This window comes from Mchenga conophoros, linkage group LG5, assembly GCF_057382185.1.
Source record: "Mchenga conophoros isolate Kocher_MC1m ecotype Shallow Benthic linkage group LG5, M_conophoros_male_GT1.1, whole genome shotgun sequence".
Lineage (NCBI taxonomy): Eukaryota > Metazoa > Chordata > Actinopteri > Cichliformes > Cichlidae > Mchenga > Mchenga conophoros.
Window position 1 is genome coordinate 17805979 of NC_140530.1, and position 14031 is coordinate 17820009.

A 14031-nucleotide genomic window follows, 5' to 3' on the forward strand; every position below is an offset into this window, starting at 1 on the left:
TTTGATCTCCTAGTGCTCCCATTACTACTGGGACCACTTTTGACTTTGTCTTCTACATCTGCATCAGTGGTTCCTTCAAGCCCCTAGTACTTCTCTGTTCTCTATGCTGTCCACTGGGATGGCCACATCTATCACAGCTGTGGTCTTCTGCTCCTTGTCAGCCACCACTGTGCCTGGTTGACTCGCCAGCAGCTGCTTGTCTGTCTGGAAGTCCCACAGGATCCTAGCACCTTTGGTGGTGTCTCCCGTATGTGGCAGAGATGTTCTTGTACACTATCTCAGCCACACAGCACCTTTGTACAATCTGAAACTTGGGTGCAGCTGGCTGTGGTAGACCCCTGCCTTTATAGATCTGATTCTTAGGGGCCACATGTATTCAGTCAGAATGACATCCAAATGGCTTTACTGTGGATCCTGGTGGGCTGGACAAGGGACTGGTGCGATTTGCCTTGGAGTGTTGTTTTCCACAGTCCCAATGAATTCCATTTTGGCCCTCTGGTGTTATTTCCAATGCCTTGCTGAGCTGTGCTCATGTATTGACTCATGTGCCTACTCAGTTTACTCAGTTTGGTTAGCACATTTTTTTAATATTAGGATTTTTACTGACAATTGAACGTTTAAAGCATCAAACAGTCAGATCTTTGTTTCCTAAATTGAGACGAGACAAAACCTAGAAAATAAAATGTGACATTCTATGCACTTTTAACACATCCTAAAGTTTTATTGGTCATTTTCTTGACTTATCCATCAGTTCAACTTTAAGTGAAAACAGCACAAGTTACCAAGATCATGGCAAACTCTCAGACATACACAGAAACATTAGAAGGGGAACTGCTACAGTGGTCATACGTAGAAGCACAATCATTATCGCCATCAAACTCTCACTTACGTGGTCAAATCCTAATCAACCTTAAAAACAAATCCAAATCCAACTCAAATCCTAATCAACCTTAAAAACAAATCCAAATCCAACTTTTTCTTTTCTTTTCTAAGTAAAACAAACTTGTTTGGTTACATTTTGAAACCTTAGTTCTAGTGTTAAAAATGGTTACTTGCTTTAAGAAAGAATCTGTTCAAAATCATTTTTTTTCTCAATTCACAGGCTTCACATTTAAAGTCTCAAATAAAAACTTCAAGTTTCTCACAAAATAGGTAATACTCATCCTTAACTCCAGCAGAATCTGAGAAGGAAATATGAAAGTGGAAGTTCACGGCAGTGTTTATATGGCAGATTGGGATTTTATTTAATTAAACCCCAATCAACACTTTTCTCCTCCTTAAACATTACAGCACTTTAGTCAGCTTCATACGGTGGTCACTCTCATGACCACCTCATGGTTGCTGCTGTGCAAGTTGTTGGGTCTTAGCTGGCTAAGGAAATGTAAAACAGTGTAGCCACAGTGGTGGTTGAGAATAGTCCTGATATGGCGGTTTGCCCTCCGGCTGCTGTCTGTGACAGTGTGAGAAGAGTTCCTCTCTACTCGAACAGTGCTTTTGCTGCTGGAACTGATGGGATCCCCTAAGTCCTTTGCTTTGTCATAATTCAGCACTTTCCACTTCTGGTTCACCGCCTGCCAGCGCTTAAAGATCCGGTAGACAGATGATCCTTCGTGGATTATAAGGCCTGCATGTGAAGTTCAAAGGCAAGAAAAGAAATGTTACTGTAGGCATTTAAGGATGTAGAATGTTTCTGTCCTCATCTGTGTTTGTGTGCAAACCAGAACATGGTGTGCGATGTGTGCTACAATTCCCAGGTTAACTGACATGTCTCCTTGGAATAGTGTGCAGCGGTGTGTGTGTGTAAAAAGTGTTATCCTATTGGCAGTGCCATGTATTGGAGTCTGAAAGATTTATCAGAGGGCCAATCTTAGCAGCAGGCTGTTATTTCTGGCCAATATGGCGATGCTGATCTATCAATGTCTGAATTTATAACAGCTGATAAATAAAAAATTTAAAGAGTAAATAAGTGACAGGAGAAACACCAGTCCACTATGTCATGAGTGTTAATGTTGCATAGTTTGTCCACTAGAAGGCACTTCCTGTCAACTTCCAGCAACAATAACCAGCTGATCAGAGCAGAGGCGGGCTGAGAACCAGCCTATTCATTTATGTCCTCTGTAATGGACATTTGTTTTTGGTCTAGATATCTTTTGACTTATTTGAGCTACCCTACTAAGTCCTGAAGCACTAAATAGAGGACATCTTCCATTGATATCTCATGTGTTTGGGCCTCTTTTAGCTCCAAAGAGGAAGGAAATCACACACAAAAAAATTAATTTGGAAGATCCCTTTTTCCTTGGTTCTCAGGAGGATATATCAGAATATTTTATATCACCAAATATTGGTATTGGTTTCTGTCTCAAAAATTCTATATCATTCAGGCTCTGATATAAACCCTGCTGTATTACAAAGGCAGCACACTCAGTGTAATACCTGCGTGTCAGACCAGAGCGTTCCTCTCACCATTGTCTGAGTACAAAAAGTTTTAAGGCAAACTCTTTCAGTTTTCTTCAGTGTGAAATCCTAGTGTTAACTTCATCCTCTTTGTGCTCCAGATTCGCTTCATCTCCCTGCAAGCCCCTGATCCTCTTTGGTCTGCCGGCCCTCCATCAGACCTTCATTCTATGTGGCCAAAGCCATTCAGGGACATGCTCTGCTACAATTCAGATCTAACAACGCTAACTTTTTTTATATTAAAGCCACAAAAGCATCTATTCAAAATGTATTTGGTTTTATTTACAAACCTAACAAGAAGCAATCTTAATATTGGGGATGATTGGTTTCCCTTTAAAAAGGAAGTAAGCAACCATATTAAATTACTTGTTATAAGGTAAGTTTGGATATGGTAACTGAAAAAACCCCAACATAAAATAATGTATCTTACAGGATGTAGTGCAATTTTGTGTAATTATAGGGAATATACTTTTTGAGCCCCTCAAAAAACTGATTGTCATTCACATAGCTTGGAAATCAGTGATTCTTTGTGTATAATCATGTACAAAGGTTTTTGATAATTTTTGATACAATAGTCACCAGACTGCAACAGATGAAGCTATTAAACAGCAGCTGTAGCAGGTTTTGAAACTACCTTAAAAATCAGTGCAAGTTAGAATTAGACTCTGTATGTACTCTAGCCAAAAAAGTCACACATTCTAATATTTCACTGAACCGTCTTTAGCTGTAATGCATTCATTTGTCTTGGCATCGCTTCAACAAGCTTATGCAGTGTCACAACATTAATTTTCATCCTGAGTTGCGTTAATTGTTCGCCAAGATTTTGTACTTATGAGGGAGTCGGACCGCTGCGCAAAGTGTCCTCCAGCACATACACAACATGATCAGTGGGGTTAAAGCCTGGAATCCGTGGTGGCCAGTCCATGTGTGAAAATGATATTTAATGTTCCCTGCACCACTCGTCCACAAGAAACCCCAGCAACACTTGGGCAGGCATTACACTGCCCCCACAGGCTTGGACGGTATTAGGCATGATGGTTGCATCACTTCATCCCTTGTCTTCTTATCCTGATGCAATAAGAGACAACACGACCCTTTTCCATTGCTCCAGAGTCCAATCTTTATGCTCTATAGGCAAATAGAAGCCTTTTTTTTCTCCACTGATATGTGGTCTTCTTAAGGCTGCACAGCTGTTTAGTCCCATTCCCTTGAGTTCTCTTCACATTTTGCTTCTGGAAACACACTCTTGCTTTCATCAGTAACCATAAACAAAGCTGCAGGTTCTACTGTTGATTTGCTTTACAATTTGATTTCACTAAATATTTAAACAATCTCTGACCGTTTGATCATTCGAGTTTTCTTTTCTGACCATATTTGTTCCTCGAAGTTGATGGTAGTAATGCCGTGCACCGTTCTTAATATGATTTCTGTAGTTATAGTAAGTAAATTTTAGTAGCTTGATGCAGGCCAATAATTCAACCCATCTTTTTTATGACAACGGCAACCTGTTGCCAGCCCAAACATATAAATCACTGTAGTAATGATCCAATGGAAAACTCCTAAAGTACCTATTTACTTAGATAAACCAAACTGTTGCCCTTTTTTGGGAACCTTGCAGTGTATATGGACTCACGACAAATTACTTAGAATAATCACCAAAAGATAAATTCTAATAAATTATTGGGAAATTGCAGAGTTGTAAGATAAAAAGTCAGATTATGCAAGACTGGCACTCAGTTTGATGACATTTACACCAAGTGTGAAATATATAATAACGAATATGTGGCCGCCGTAGTATCTGTGTCTTACCTATGCAAACTATGTCCATGAAGCCGTACATGCCGTAGCATATCTGGAAGAGAAGGTCCTGCCGTTGCCATTTGGCTGAGGGGCTGAGAGAGGACCAAACCAACCAGGAAATACTTGCGATGAGGAACAGAGAGCCGAGGATAATGGCTGCAATCTGTACCTTCTCAATCACAGTCAGAGAGATGGCCTGCCACTGGATACAGACACAAAAACTGAATGAAATTGTTTTTCAGATAGAAACTGCAAACTGCTTCTTGATTATGTGAGATAATAGCACAGAGTTTGAATCGTTGCCGTACATCTAAAGAGGCCCTGGTTTTTTATCAGCACATATTTCCCAGATGGTTTCTGTGATTTCTGGAGCATAATCACTGAATCTCACAGGCAATAACAGCAATTGTGTTTTGCAGGTTTGAAAGTGGATTTGAGGATAATCCGATCTCCATAATGAAACTACAGACTCTTCTCTGCTGCACCTTTTTGAAAGAGAATAAATTACTGGAAACAAAATTATTCTTCGTAAGTTTCATTATCTCTTCTCTTTTTTGTCCTGCTACAAAAGAAAACTCAAAATTTGTCAAAATTGGAAGCATGTCTACTCCTGATTCTGACTGTAACTAATCATAACTACGGTACTGTGGCATTTATTAATTTGTCATGTATTAGCCAGTATGGAAGAACAGTAATGATGGCACATTCTCCAACGTAGCATACGGCGTCTCTCACACAGAAAAAGGACACAGGTCGAATATGTTCTGTCATTTCCTTCCCCTGGCCCCAGACCAGTCAAGGCAGATGGCTGCCCCTCCCTCACTCCGGTCCTGCCGGAGGTCTCATCCTGATAAAAAAGAGATCTTACTTTCCGCCTCTGCCAAGTGCTTGCTCACAGGAGATCATCAGATTATTGGAGTTTCCTTTCTAAAATTATAGGGTCTTTACCTTGGATTAGAAAGCTCCTTGAGATGGCTGCTGCTATTAGCATTAAGATGCTGAAATCACTTAGACCAAATCATTCAACTCTTTCAAATGTGCAGTGCCTCATTTTATTGTTCTTGGCAACCTCCGCCTGCAAGCCCTCAATCCTCACTGTTTTCTTTTCCATTTGTTCATAGAAACCGTAAAAATAGCTCTGTGAAAAGTATGGAAAGCTACTATGCTTCCTGTTGGGAACCGTTGCAAGTTTACTGAACAGCATGAGTTCAAAATGACTGGGAGCCTGAGGGGATGGTAATGTGAATACTTCATGGCCTCTACACAGTGCCAGCACATTGATTCTTAGATTACAGTGGCCCCTAATGTGATTATCGTGCTCCTCTGCCAGTCAGTCACTCAAATCTGGCAAATTAACCTTTATTGATGGCTTTCGGCCATAAAGCCATCAAGGACTTTATTCTTGTAGGCTGGAGAAACTGATCAGGAGGGCTAGCTCTGTGGTCGGCATGAAGCTGGACACTCTGGTGACAGTGGCAGAGAAAAGGACATTAAAGAAACTGATGGACATTATGGACAATGCCAGGCATCCTCTGCACACGGCCATTAACAACCAGAAGAGTCTGTTCAGTGACAGGTTGCTTCTCCCAAAGACAAGAACTAACAGACTTAAAAACTCCTTTGTCCCACACGCCATCAGACTGTTTAACTCCTCTCTGGAGGGGAGAGGGAGGGGAAACAGGAGGACAAAGGAGGGAACAACTAAGCTGTAGTGCCTCTTCACCTCACTGTGCAATACCTTTTGTGCAATACTTTTGTAAATAGTCAACGGTGCAATAGACTCAATACTTGAAATGTGCAATTCACTTGTATTTTTATTTTTATTCCTATTTATTCTATTTATCCCCTTCGTATATTTTATTTATATTGTCTCTGTATTTATATATATGTGTGTGTGTATAACTCTGTAACTTCTGTCGGTGCTGTGCTTTTTTGGAAATCAAATTTCCCAGAGGAACCCACCCGAGGGATTAATAAAGTTCTATCTTATCTTATCTTATCAATTCTAAATCCTATAGGAAGGTTTTACACTGTTAACATTAAAACAGTAAGAGTAGAACAAAACCACATTGACCATACCTGCAGTGGGTTTTTGGTTCTAATGGCCAACACCTGGTACTTAAAGTAGCAGAGCTCACAGCTCCAGGAGCCTCTCTCACTGATCCAGCGGATAAGGCAGGACTGGTGGGTACAGCGCACTGAGCCATCACAGCGACAAGGGCTCAGCAACTCCCCCTGCAGGATGAAACATTAAGTGCATGAAATAGCCTTCCACAGAGCCTCCTGTAGGGTAAAACTCCCACCGAATGAAGATTTGAGTCACACAGTTGACAGTAAAAATGGGAATAAAGATCTCTATCATTGATTTTGATTTTCACAGCTTTAACAATGTTCCTATTGTGTTTTACCTGACGAAGACATTGTTTGAGGGCATCTCTGGGTCACAGACCTGTCTGGAGCAAGTACCAACAGATAAAATAATTTACTGTTTCTGGTTGGCAAGAAGGGGGGTGGTAAATGTTTGAGTTATGCCAGTGGGTTTTATAGGGTAAGTTGTGGCGTAGTTACAAATACCGTGAATTAAATCAAGACTGGACTCGTACTCCATTGCAGACGGCTGCAGACACCGTGGATGGATTGTTATTCTATATTATCTACAGGTCTGCTTTCAGGAAGAGTACACGGTTAGCGAGTCTGCAGTGTTGTGGTTGTGCTGGCTCAATCGTGGTCACTGCAAATTGGATGCATGTCCACTGAGATATACATCCACTGACCTGTCGATGTAGAACGTGTAAAGATACTTACAGTTGTGTTCTGCTTTAATATGGAGTTAAAAACTAATTACACTTGTTTTGCCTTGACTGATAAGCACTGCCTGTACATGTAACCTCACAGTGTTGTGTTATCTCTCTCAGTAGTGAACAGGATCCTGTAACTCCAGCCTCTCCTTTGGGAACCATCTTAGAGTTTGTTGACTCTTCCTACTCTTTCTGACAGCTTGGAGTGATTCTTTACTTGGCGAGCTTTGCTGGCATTTCATACTGAACATTATTTGGCTTTTTCAGCCTGCTGCTGTGCTGCTGATGCTTTGCTACTCTCTTTTTGTGGTGAAGTAATCAATAGCCAGTAAGGCTTTTTTTGTTGTTGTTGTTAAAAAAGGAGAGTTTTTGAAGAACTTCTAGGAAATTATTACTTATGGGAAGGTTTGTGGTTTGAACTTTGGCTCCTCCAGTCTGCATGTTGATCTATCCTTGGTAAATATACCAATGGAAATGGAATGGAAATGCAGTACATAGGGTTAAAAAACAGAGTTGGTATTGCATGGTTGGTCAAAATCTGATGGTATTGCATTCATAATTCCATCAATTTTGACCAAATCCCCAGCATCACCAGCTAAACCATGAAAGAGCCTCTGCTGTGTGTTACAAATGCCTGCAGACACTCACTGTTGTACCTTTCTCTCCTTTTTGAGCCTTTTTTTATTAGTGAATGATTTATAGGTCAGTGTTAAAAGGTTCAGCACACACAAACAACATTCCTCTGAAAATATTCAGGTACACGGACTGGTCTGAAAATGAGTGAAGGAGCAGCCAAAGTCCAAAAAAATAAGAGAAAAAGACAAACTTTGAAAGACCAAGAAAGCCTGGAGAACTATTGCTTAAGACCACTTTAAAAATGACAAATAAGTCTGGCTTCTTGGAAGAAAAAATTAAAGAAGCAAGAGGCGGCTCAAGATTTTTGCACAGTGTATAGTATATATGTGCTGCCTGCCTTAATATCGTGCGCTTAAGCGATTTCAAACATGAATTCACGATGACACTATGTGATATTCTTTGACTATATGCTTCCTAAGACCTTTATCTGAATACCTTTCTATACTTTCCCCTTAAAAGAAAGCACAGGATATCTTTTGCAGGTTTTCATTGTCAGCATGACTCCCTAAGGCTTTGGACTGACAACACTCTTGCACATCTTCATTTATTTCCTGTCTGACTCTGGGTGACGTGCGAGGCCTTTAATTATGTGGATTTCTGGAGGCGAACCAAAAACTTTACGGACACCTCCAGCAGAGTCTGTCTGTGGGAGACACTTTCACTGTACTTTGACCTTCCTGTAACTAAAACACATGATCAAAGGTTTGATCCCTTCATTAATGGTTTCTGCTACAGAGTCAGAGTTATTAAACAGATACTGCCCTTCGAATCCCTTAAAATAACAATGAGCATAGATTGATTTATTTTCATGCTGAGAAATCCTTCTTAAAACCTTTCTTTATTGCTTTTTTAAAACAGCCTAATTTTGTGCATCAGATGCTGAATCTGTTTCCGTAAAGACTTCACTACTTCACACAGTACATATAAAGCTCCTCCCTTTTCTCTGAGACTATTCTTAACTGATGCCCTTTGTCTGCCCACTGCTATTTTCAGATCGCTGTTGATAGATAGTTCCCCTATTTTAGTCTTACTCTCTCTGACTTCGTTCTCTCTCTCTTTTTTAAACTTCAGAGCAGATGTGATGCAGTCTTCCAGATACTGAAAACAAGTTGAAACTGATCTACAGTAGCTGACATGTTCTCCATGTGTTTGCAAAGGAAACACATGGAATCCTTACCACACCCATGGCACATAAATGAAATCCTTACTGGTTTTACACATCAAGATTGCCTTAAAGGTCCTCGGGAGCACTTTTGCATTTGTGAAAAAAGATGTTATCACAGGTTATATCTGGCAAGCAATACAGAATTGTCTGTTGATGTACTCTCAGACTTTGGGGGCAGTGGGAATACTGAACTCCTTCATACCTGAGCATGAAAAATAGCCTTAGATTATTTGTTCACTCTTTTTAGTAACACAAGGCGACTATATGTACAGTTTCACTATGCAAACCTGAATTGACAGTTTATTATGCTGAATCTTGACTCTTATGTGACTCCAGTAAAGGCTGAGGGGCTTTATTTGTGTGTGTCAGATGATACCACTTACTTACTAGTCCTCAGCAGCTTCAGGAATTATCCCCTGCTCCTAGCATTACACACCCAAATCTCTAACTGAGTTGCATTGTGGGTAATGTGCAACACTTTTGGAGTTTCAGTCCTCACTGGTAAAGTAAAAATCTGGAGATTTCACCCTCTGCAGCTTTATTGGCTGTTCCCTTATTTTCCAAGCAGATGGATCTATGTGTTTGATTTCTTGACACAACCTTTATAACGACTTGGGACGGGCATTAGAAGTACACTTGTTGTGACTTCTTGAGAACCAGGAATTGTTCACATTTCATGTAAATGTGTTAACCATTAGACCTGCTCCAGGTTTGACCATTCATTAAGTCTGCCTCTAGGTAAATCACACTCAAGTAAAGCATTTGAGTGCATAAAGAAAGAGCTTGAGTACACTGGGCTAAATGCAGCTCAGGCTGGTGGTAAACTTTAAAGATCTGGCTTCAACTTCTTTACTCTTTTGGACAATGAGTAAATTTTCTAAGCAAATGTTCTCCATGTATCCGGTGGAAACTTTTCTGAGCAACTTGTCTTAAGACAGTTTCTTCAAGTGATTAGAGAGAAGCACCACGAACAAGCCACTGCTAGAGGCTCCAGTTGTGTTTGTTCCTCCAGCACCAATACCTTCTTTTTTTCTAACTTTACCTTTTCTGGCCCCTGGAAGCAGATCCGGCACTGCGGTGATCGCGTCCCGCTCTCTGAGAGACTCGGGAGTGAAGCAGCATCCATGTTTCCTACTCCTCCTCCCTGAGGTTTGGCACCTTCTTTATCCTCAAACGCCAGGCTTCGTGGCCGGAGGTCAGAGCCATAGTACTCCTCCTCGTCGTCCCGCTGAGAGCACCTCAGCTGTGGCCAACCACAGCCTCCAATAGCGAGCCCTCTCATCGTGGTCTGTGTGTTCGGGTCAGTGTCCGTTCTCCTGCTTGATCCAGAACGCATCAGTAGCAACACTTTGAGTTCATTAAAGAACATCCGGATGCGATACTTAAACATTCTTCAGCAGCTTTACTACACAGCCACAAACAGAGCAACCTTCAGCTTTACTGTCACAGTCCCTTCATTATTATTATTATTATTATTATTATTATTATTATTATTATTGTTGTTGTTGTTGTTGTTGTTGAGGTATTGAATTGATTCAAGTAGACAGTTCAAATCTTACTGAATAAAATTCAGATCTGAATTGAGAAAGCATGCGACTAACATGATAGGCTATTAGATCAGCCCATAGCTCTTTGCATATCCTGTTGTTATAGCATGTGCACCGCAATCCAGCCAATAGGGAAGGATTATTTTTCATGGACAGAGGCGTTTTCTTTCGGGATTCAATGGAGGCTGAGAGCCACGAACTGTGAGGCACAAACATTAAAGTCAGAGTAGTCCAGCAGCATCCTCTTACACGTCTCCATCCCGCTCGCTCGCTGATATCGCAAGGTTCAAACGGGTCATCTCGATGTTGTGAATCACAAGGAGCTGTCCGAGGTTTGCCACAGAATGTTTTCTTCTTCGTGAGGAAACAGCGAGGGTGTCTGAGGTGTGGGGTTGATGCAGAATCCTATTACCAACTAAGTCCAATCCGATTTATATTTGAGTTTCTCATTTACCCACAGAGCGGGTAGAATTACACGAGGTGACAAGCGTGCATCCTTTGTTGTCTGGCAGTGGCATCCATCACTTCGCCACTCTTTCCTCCTGTTCGCTTTAGCCCTTTCCCCCCTCTCTCTCGTTCTCTGCTGTTACATCGGGCGGTGGGGGAGCTCGTCCCGCACTTTCTCCCCTTAAGCAGGTCCGACAGCCAGATTATAAAGTTAGAATCCAGCGGGGTTCAATCTCAGCGGAGAAAGCGAAGAAAATAACATCACATGAAAAAAAAATCCTTTCACAGCAACTTGTAATGCCACTTCTTTTCCCGACCGTCTCTGCGCCACAAATCAGGGGGAGCGAGAGGATGCCAGATATGGATTCCTGTGAACACAAAAAGAGCAGACCGCAACTGTCCCTTCCGGGTTGCTAAAAAAAACTGCACCTCCTCACTTATTTAGCGAATCATATAAAGACCCCGGAGAATAGGCGAGACAATGAAGTGCCACTTCACCTGGCAGACTGTAGTATAGTGTCTCCTTCATCATAATCCCAGGATGCTCAAATTCGATTTTCAGAAGTTTCGCATGCACGTCAGCTCAAACCACCCAAACTTCGTTATCTGTATAGTTTCCTATTTTTAAAAAAGACTTTTGCTTCTTGCAGCTAAGAAGAAATTATCTCCATCCTTCATTGGTGGTGTAGCTGCTGACTGTGGCTGCTGTCCAAGGTGCTGATATTCATGTGACGTTAAAGCCACGTGCTGTTATTCGTCTGCTGGTTGAGAAAAAAAGCAACTATTGTAATAATCCAGTGAGTGAGTGTACGTGTGTGGTTGTGAGCTGGTCTGGTATTACCCATGTTGTGGGGACCTAAATCTACTCAAACAGTCAATTTATAGGGACGTGTCTTTCTTCTGGGGACAAAAAACAAAGTCCCCTCAAGGAAAATCATTGAATTGCATGGAGGTAATGAAATGTCCGCAGAAATCATGGAAGCCCAACAGTTTGCGTGTGTGTCTAACAACCAGAACAAAAGCTCTCCAGGGTTGAAACAGTAGAAAGTGTGCATATAAGATGATTTAACAGATTCATCATTCACAGGAACATAACAACACAGCACAGATAATTGTTTCAGAGGAGACAGTGTACGGTTTATTATTAAATAAATAAACATGCTCTCTGTTCTCCCATTACAAGAAGCAGCGATTGGGCCAGAGCAAAAAGGCAGATTCAAAAGATGGAATGTTTCACTAGAATGAAAAAGCTTTATTTATTATTTTCTCATGAGACTTAATCACATGGGCTGGAGGGATTGGTGATCTGTCCACAGTGTCCCTGATAGCTGGGATAGACTGTTTTCTTACAGTCGTGTAGAGAGAACTGAAGCATGTCTGCATGGACTCTGAGAACATCAGTGTGTCGTCTATTCGATGTGACAGGGACCAAGAGTTTTGACAGTTTTGCACGGATTGCAATGAATATTTTGAGCCATAGGTCTTGGACCTGAACAAGTAGATGCAGTCAGACTGCTCGGTAATGTCCTAAGTATAAAGAGGTCATGTAGTGAGATCAGGAATTATTACTCACATTTATTATAAATCACATTTTTATGACACAAAGTTTGTTTTAGCACATTCAAGCTCACAGCTGCCACACTTTCACCCAAACCTCACCTAAAACAACTGCAAGGCTTCTGTGTAGGTGCAGATGTTGTGGTATTTATTTAGACTACATGAAACTGTGCGTGCAAATGTGCATTTGTCATTATTTATTTTGGTATTAAATAATTTTTTAATTTATGGCTTTATGTGTTTCTTAAAGCAGCCACTGTTTCCCATTTTGACAGCGTCGCACGAAGATGCAAAGCTGTCAAGAAGGCATGATTTCATTACCTGGTAAGGTGACAGAAGAGCTTCTTCGGAGTTTAATTGGCACCGTTTGTGTTCCAGTTTAACCAAACTATCTCATTTACATCAGCTGATTGTGGAGGCCAGGTCGTCTGATGCACCACAACACCTGGAGGCTGTGCAAGGGCCACAGGTTCATCTGGTCTGTGATACATAAAGCCATGGTAGCTGGAAACATAAATCTAATTGGACCAAAGCACATACTTTGGTCTTCAGTTCAGCTTGTGTTTCTTGGCCCAAGCAATTTTCTTCTTATTATGGAGCTCCCTGGGTAGTGTGTGCTATTTGAACTGTGGGAAGCATTGGGCTGTAATCTGAGGTGCTAGTAATAGGCTATTTGAGGCTGGTAACCAAACTTTCATCAGCCATTGTGACATGAAATAGTAGGCAAGCACGGGTGTTGCTAATCACATTAATGAAGGTTCAGTTATTTTTAGGTCCAGAAGTATCTTTAATGTGATTAGTAACATCTGTGCTTACCTACTACTTTAAGTCAAAATGGATTTTGTGAAAGCAGACTGTCATACTGAACAGTTTGACAGTTCCTTTGATTTTATAGAACAAAGGATCTTCTTATTGAAAATGACATAAACCTCCTTGAGAAGTAAATCAATCATTTGAAGAAGGAATATAGAGAAAAGTGATCCTTCTTAAAAACATAAGAAGTCTAGTCTGAGGTGATGAAACAAAGCAAAAACAAATAAACAAAAATCAACAACTAGACAAATTATTCCAACGAGATAGAGCTTCTTTTTTTTTAAATCTTACTTAGATACAGAGAAGACATGAAAGAAACACTGATGACTACAAATTCAGTTTAGAGTAGATTATGATACCCAAATATTTTTTTTTGTCCTTTCAAAGTGTTCCAGCACCATTACTGGTTAAAGCAAAAGATTTTGATTAGAGGTTGAGGTTCTGCCTCTTACTAATGAGCACTCAGTAAGGTTTGTATTTATTAAGCAGTAGTTTGTTTGCTCAAATCTACATTTGTAGAATATTAAAACTGAATTGCAGTGCTTCTTGTACTTGTAAAACCTTTTTTAAAATATAATACTGTTATCTGAATAATTTGTGTTTTAGAGTTAGCAGAAAAATAAAGGTTCAAATCATTAATAATATCAGAGAAAAGAAACGGTTTCAAGGTAGAACCACAAGGGGAATCTAATAAACAAATGAATTTAGAAAACCCAATGAACTTAAACATGACCCATAAACATCAAAATAAACTAAAACTCAAAACACTGGGTTAAAAGACCCAGGATCATGACAATGAGCTGAAGATGGTCTT

At 40.6% G+C, this 14031-nt stretch overlaps 1 protein-coding gene across 1 annotated transcript; it reads right to left on the reverse strand.

The window, feature by feature from the left end:
- Positions 1 to 700: 700 nt before the first annotated feature.
- LOC146574266 (E3 ubiquitin-protein ligase MARCHF9-like) lies at positions 701 to 11503 on the reverse strand. The gene is made up of 5 exons (XM_085273777.1): positions 9896 to 11503; positions 6334 to 6489; positions 4264 to 4456; positions 950 to 1624; positions 701 to 909 (listed from the first exon to the last, which is right to left on the reverse strand). Exons 1-4 carry the CDS (start codon positions 10241 to 10243, stop codon positions 1305 to 1307), a joined length of 1017 nt encoding a protein of 338 aa, XP_085129903.1. The 5' UTR covers positions 10244 to 11503; the 3' UTR covers positions 701 to 909; positions 950 to 1304.
- Positions 11504 to 14031: the final 2528 nt, after the last annotated feature.

Excerpts from the sequence above, each read along its gene's own strand:
- LOC146574266 (XM_085273777.1), bottom strand. The coding sequence starts at position 10,243 with ATGTTTAAGTATCGCATCCGGATGTTCTTTAATGAACTCAAAGTGTTG. Across the intron at positions 4,457-6,333 it reads GAACCAAAAACCCACTGCAG|TGGCAGGCCATCTCTCTGAC; the intron begins GTATGGTCAATG and ends GTCTGTATCCAG. Across the intron at positions 1,625-4,263 it reads CATGGACATAGTTTGCATAG|GCCTTATAATCCACGAAGGA; the intron begins GTAAGACACAGA and ends CTTCACATGCAG.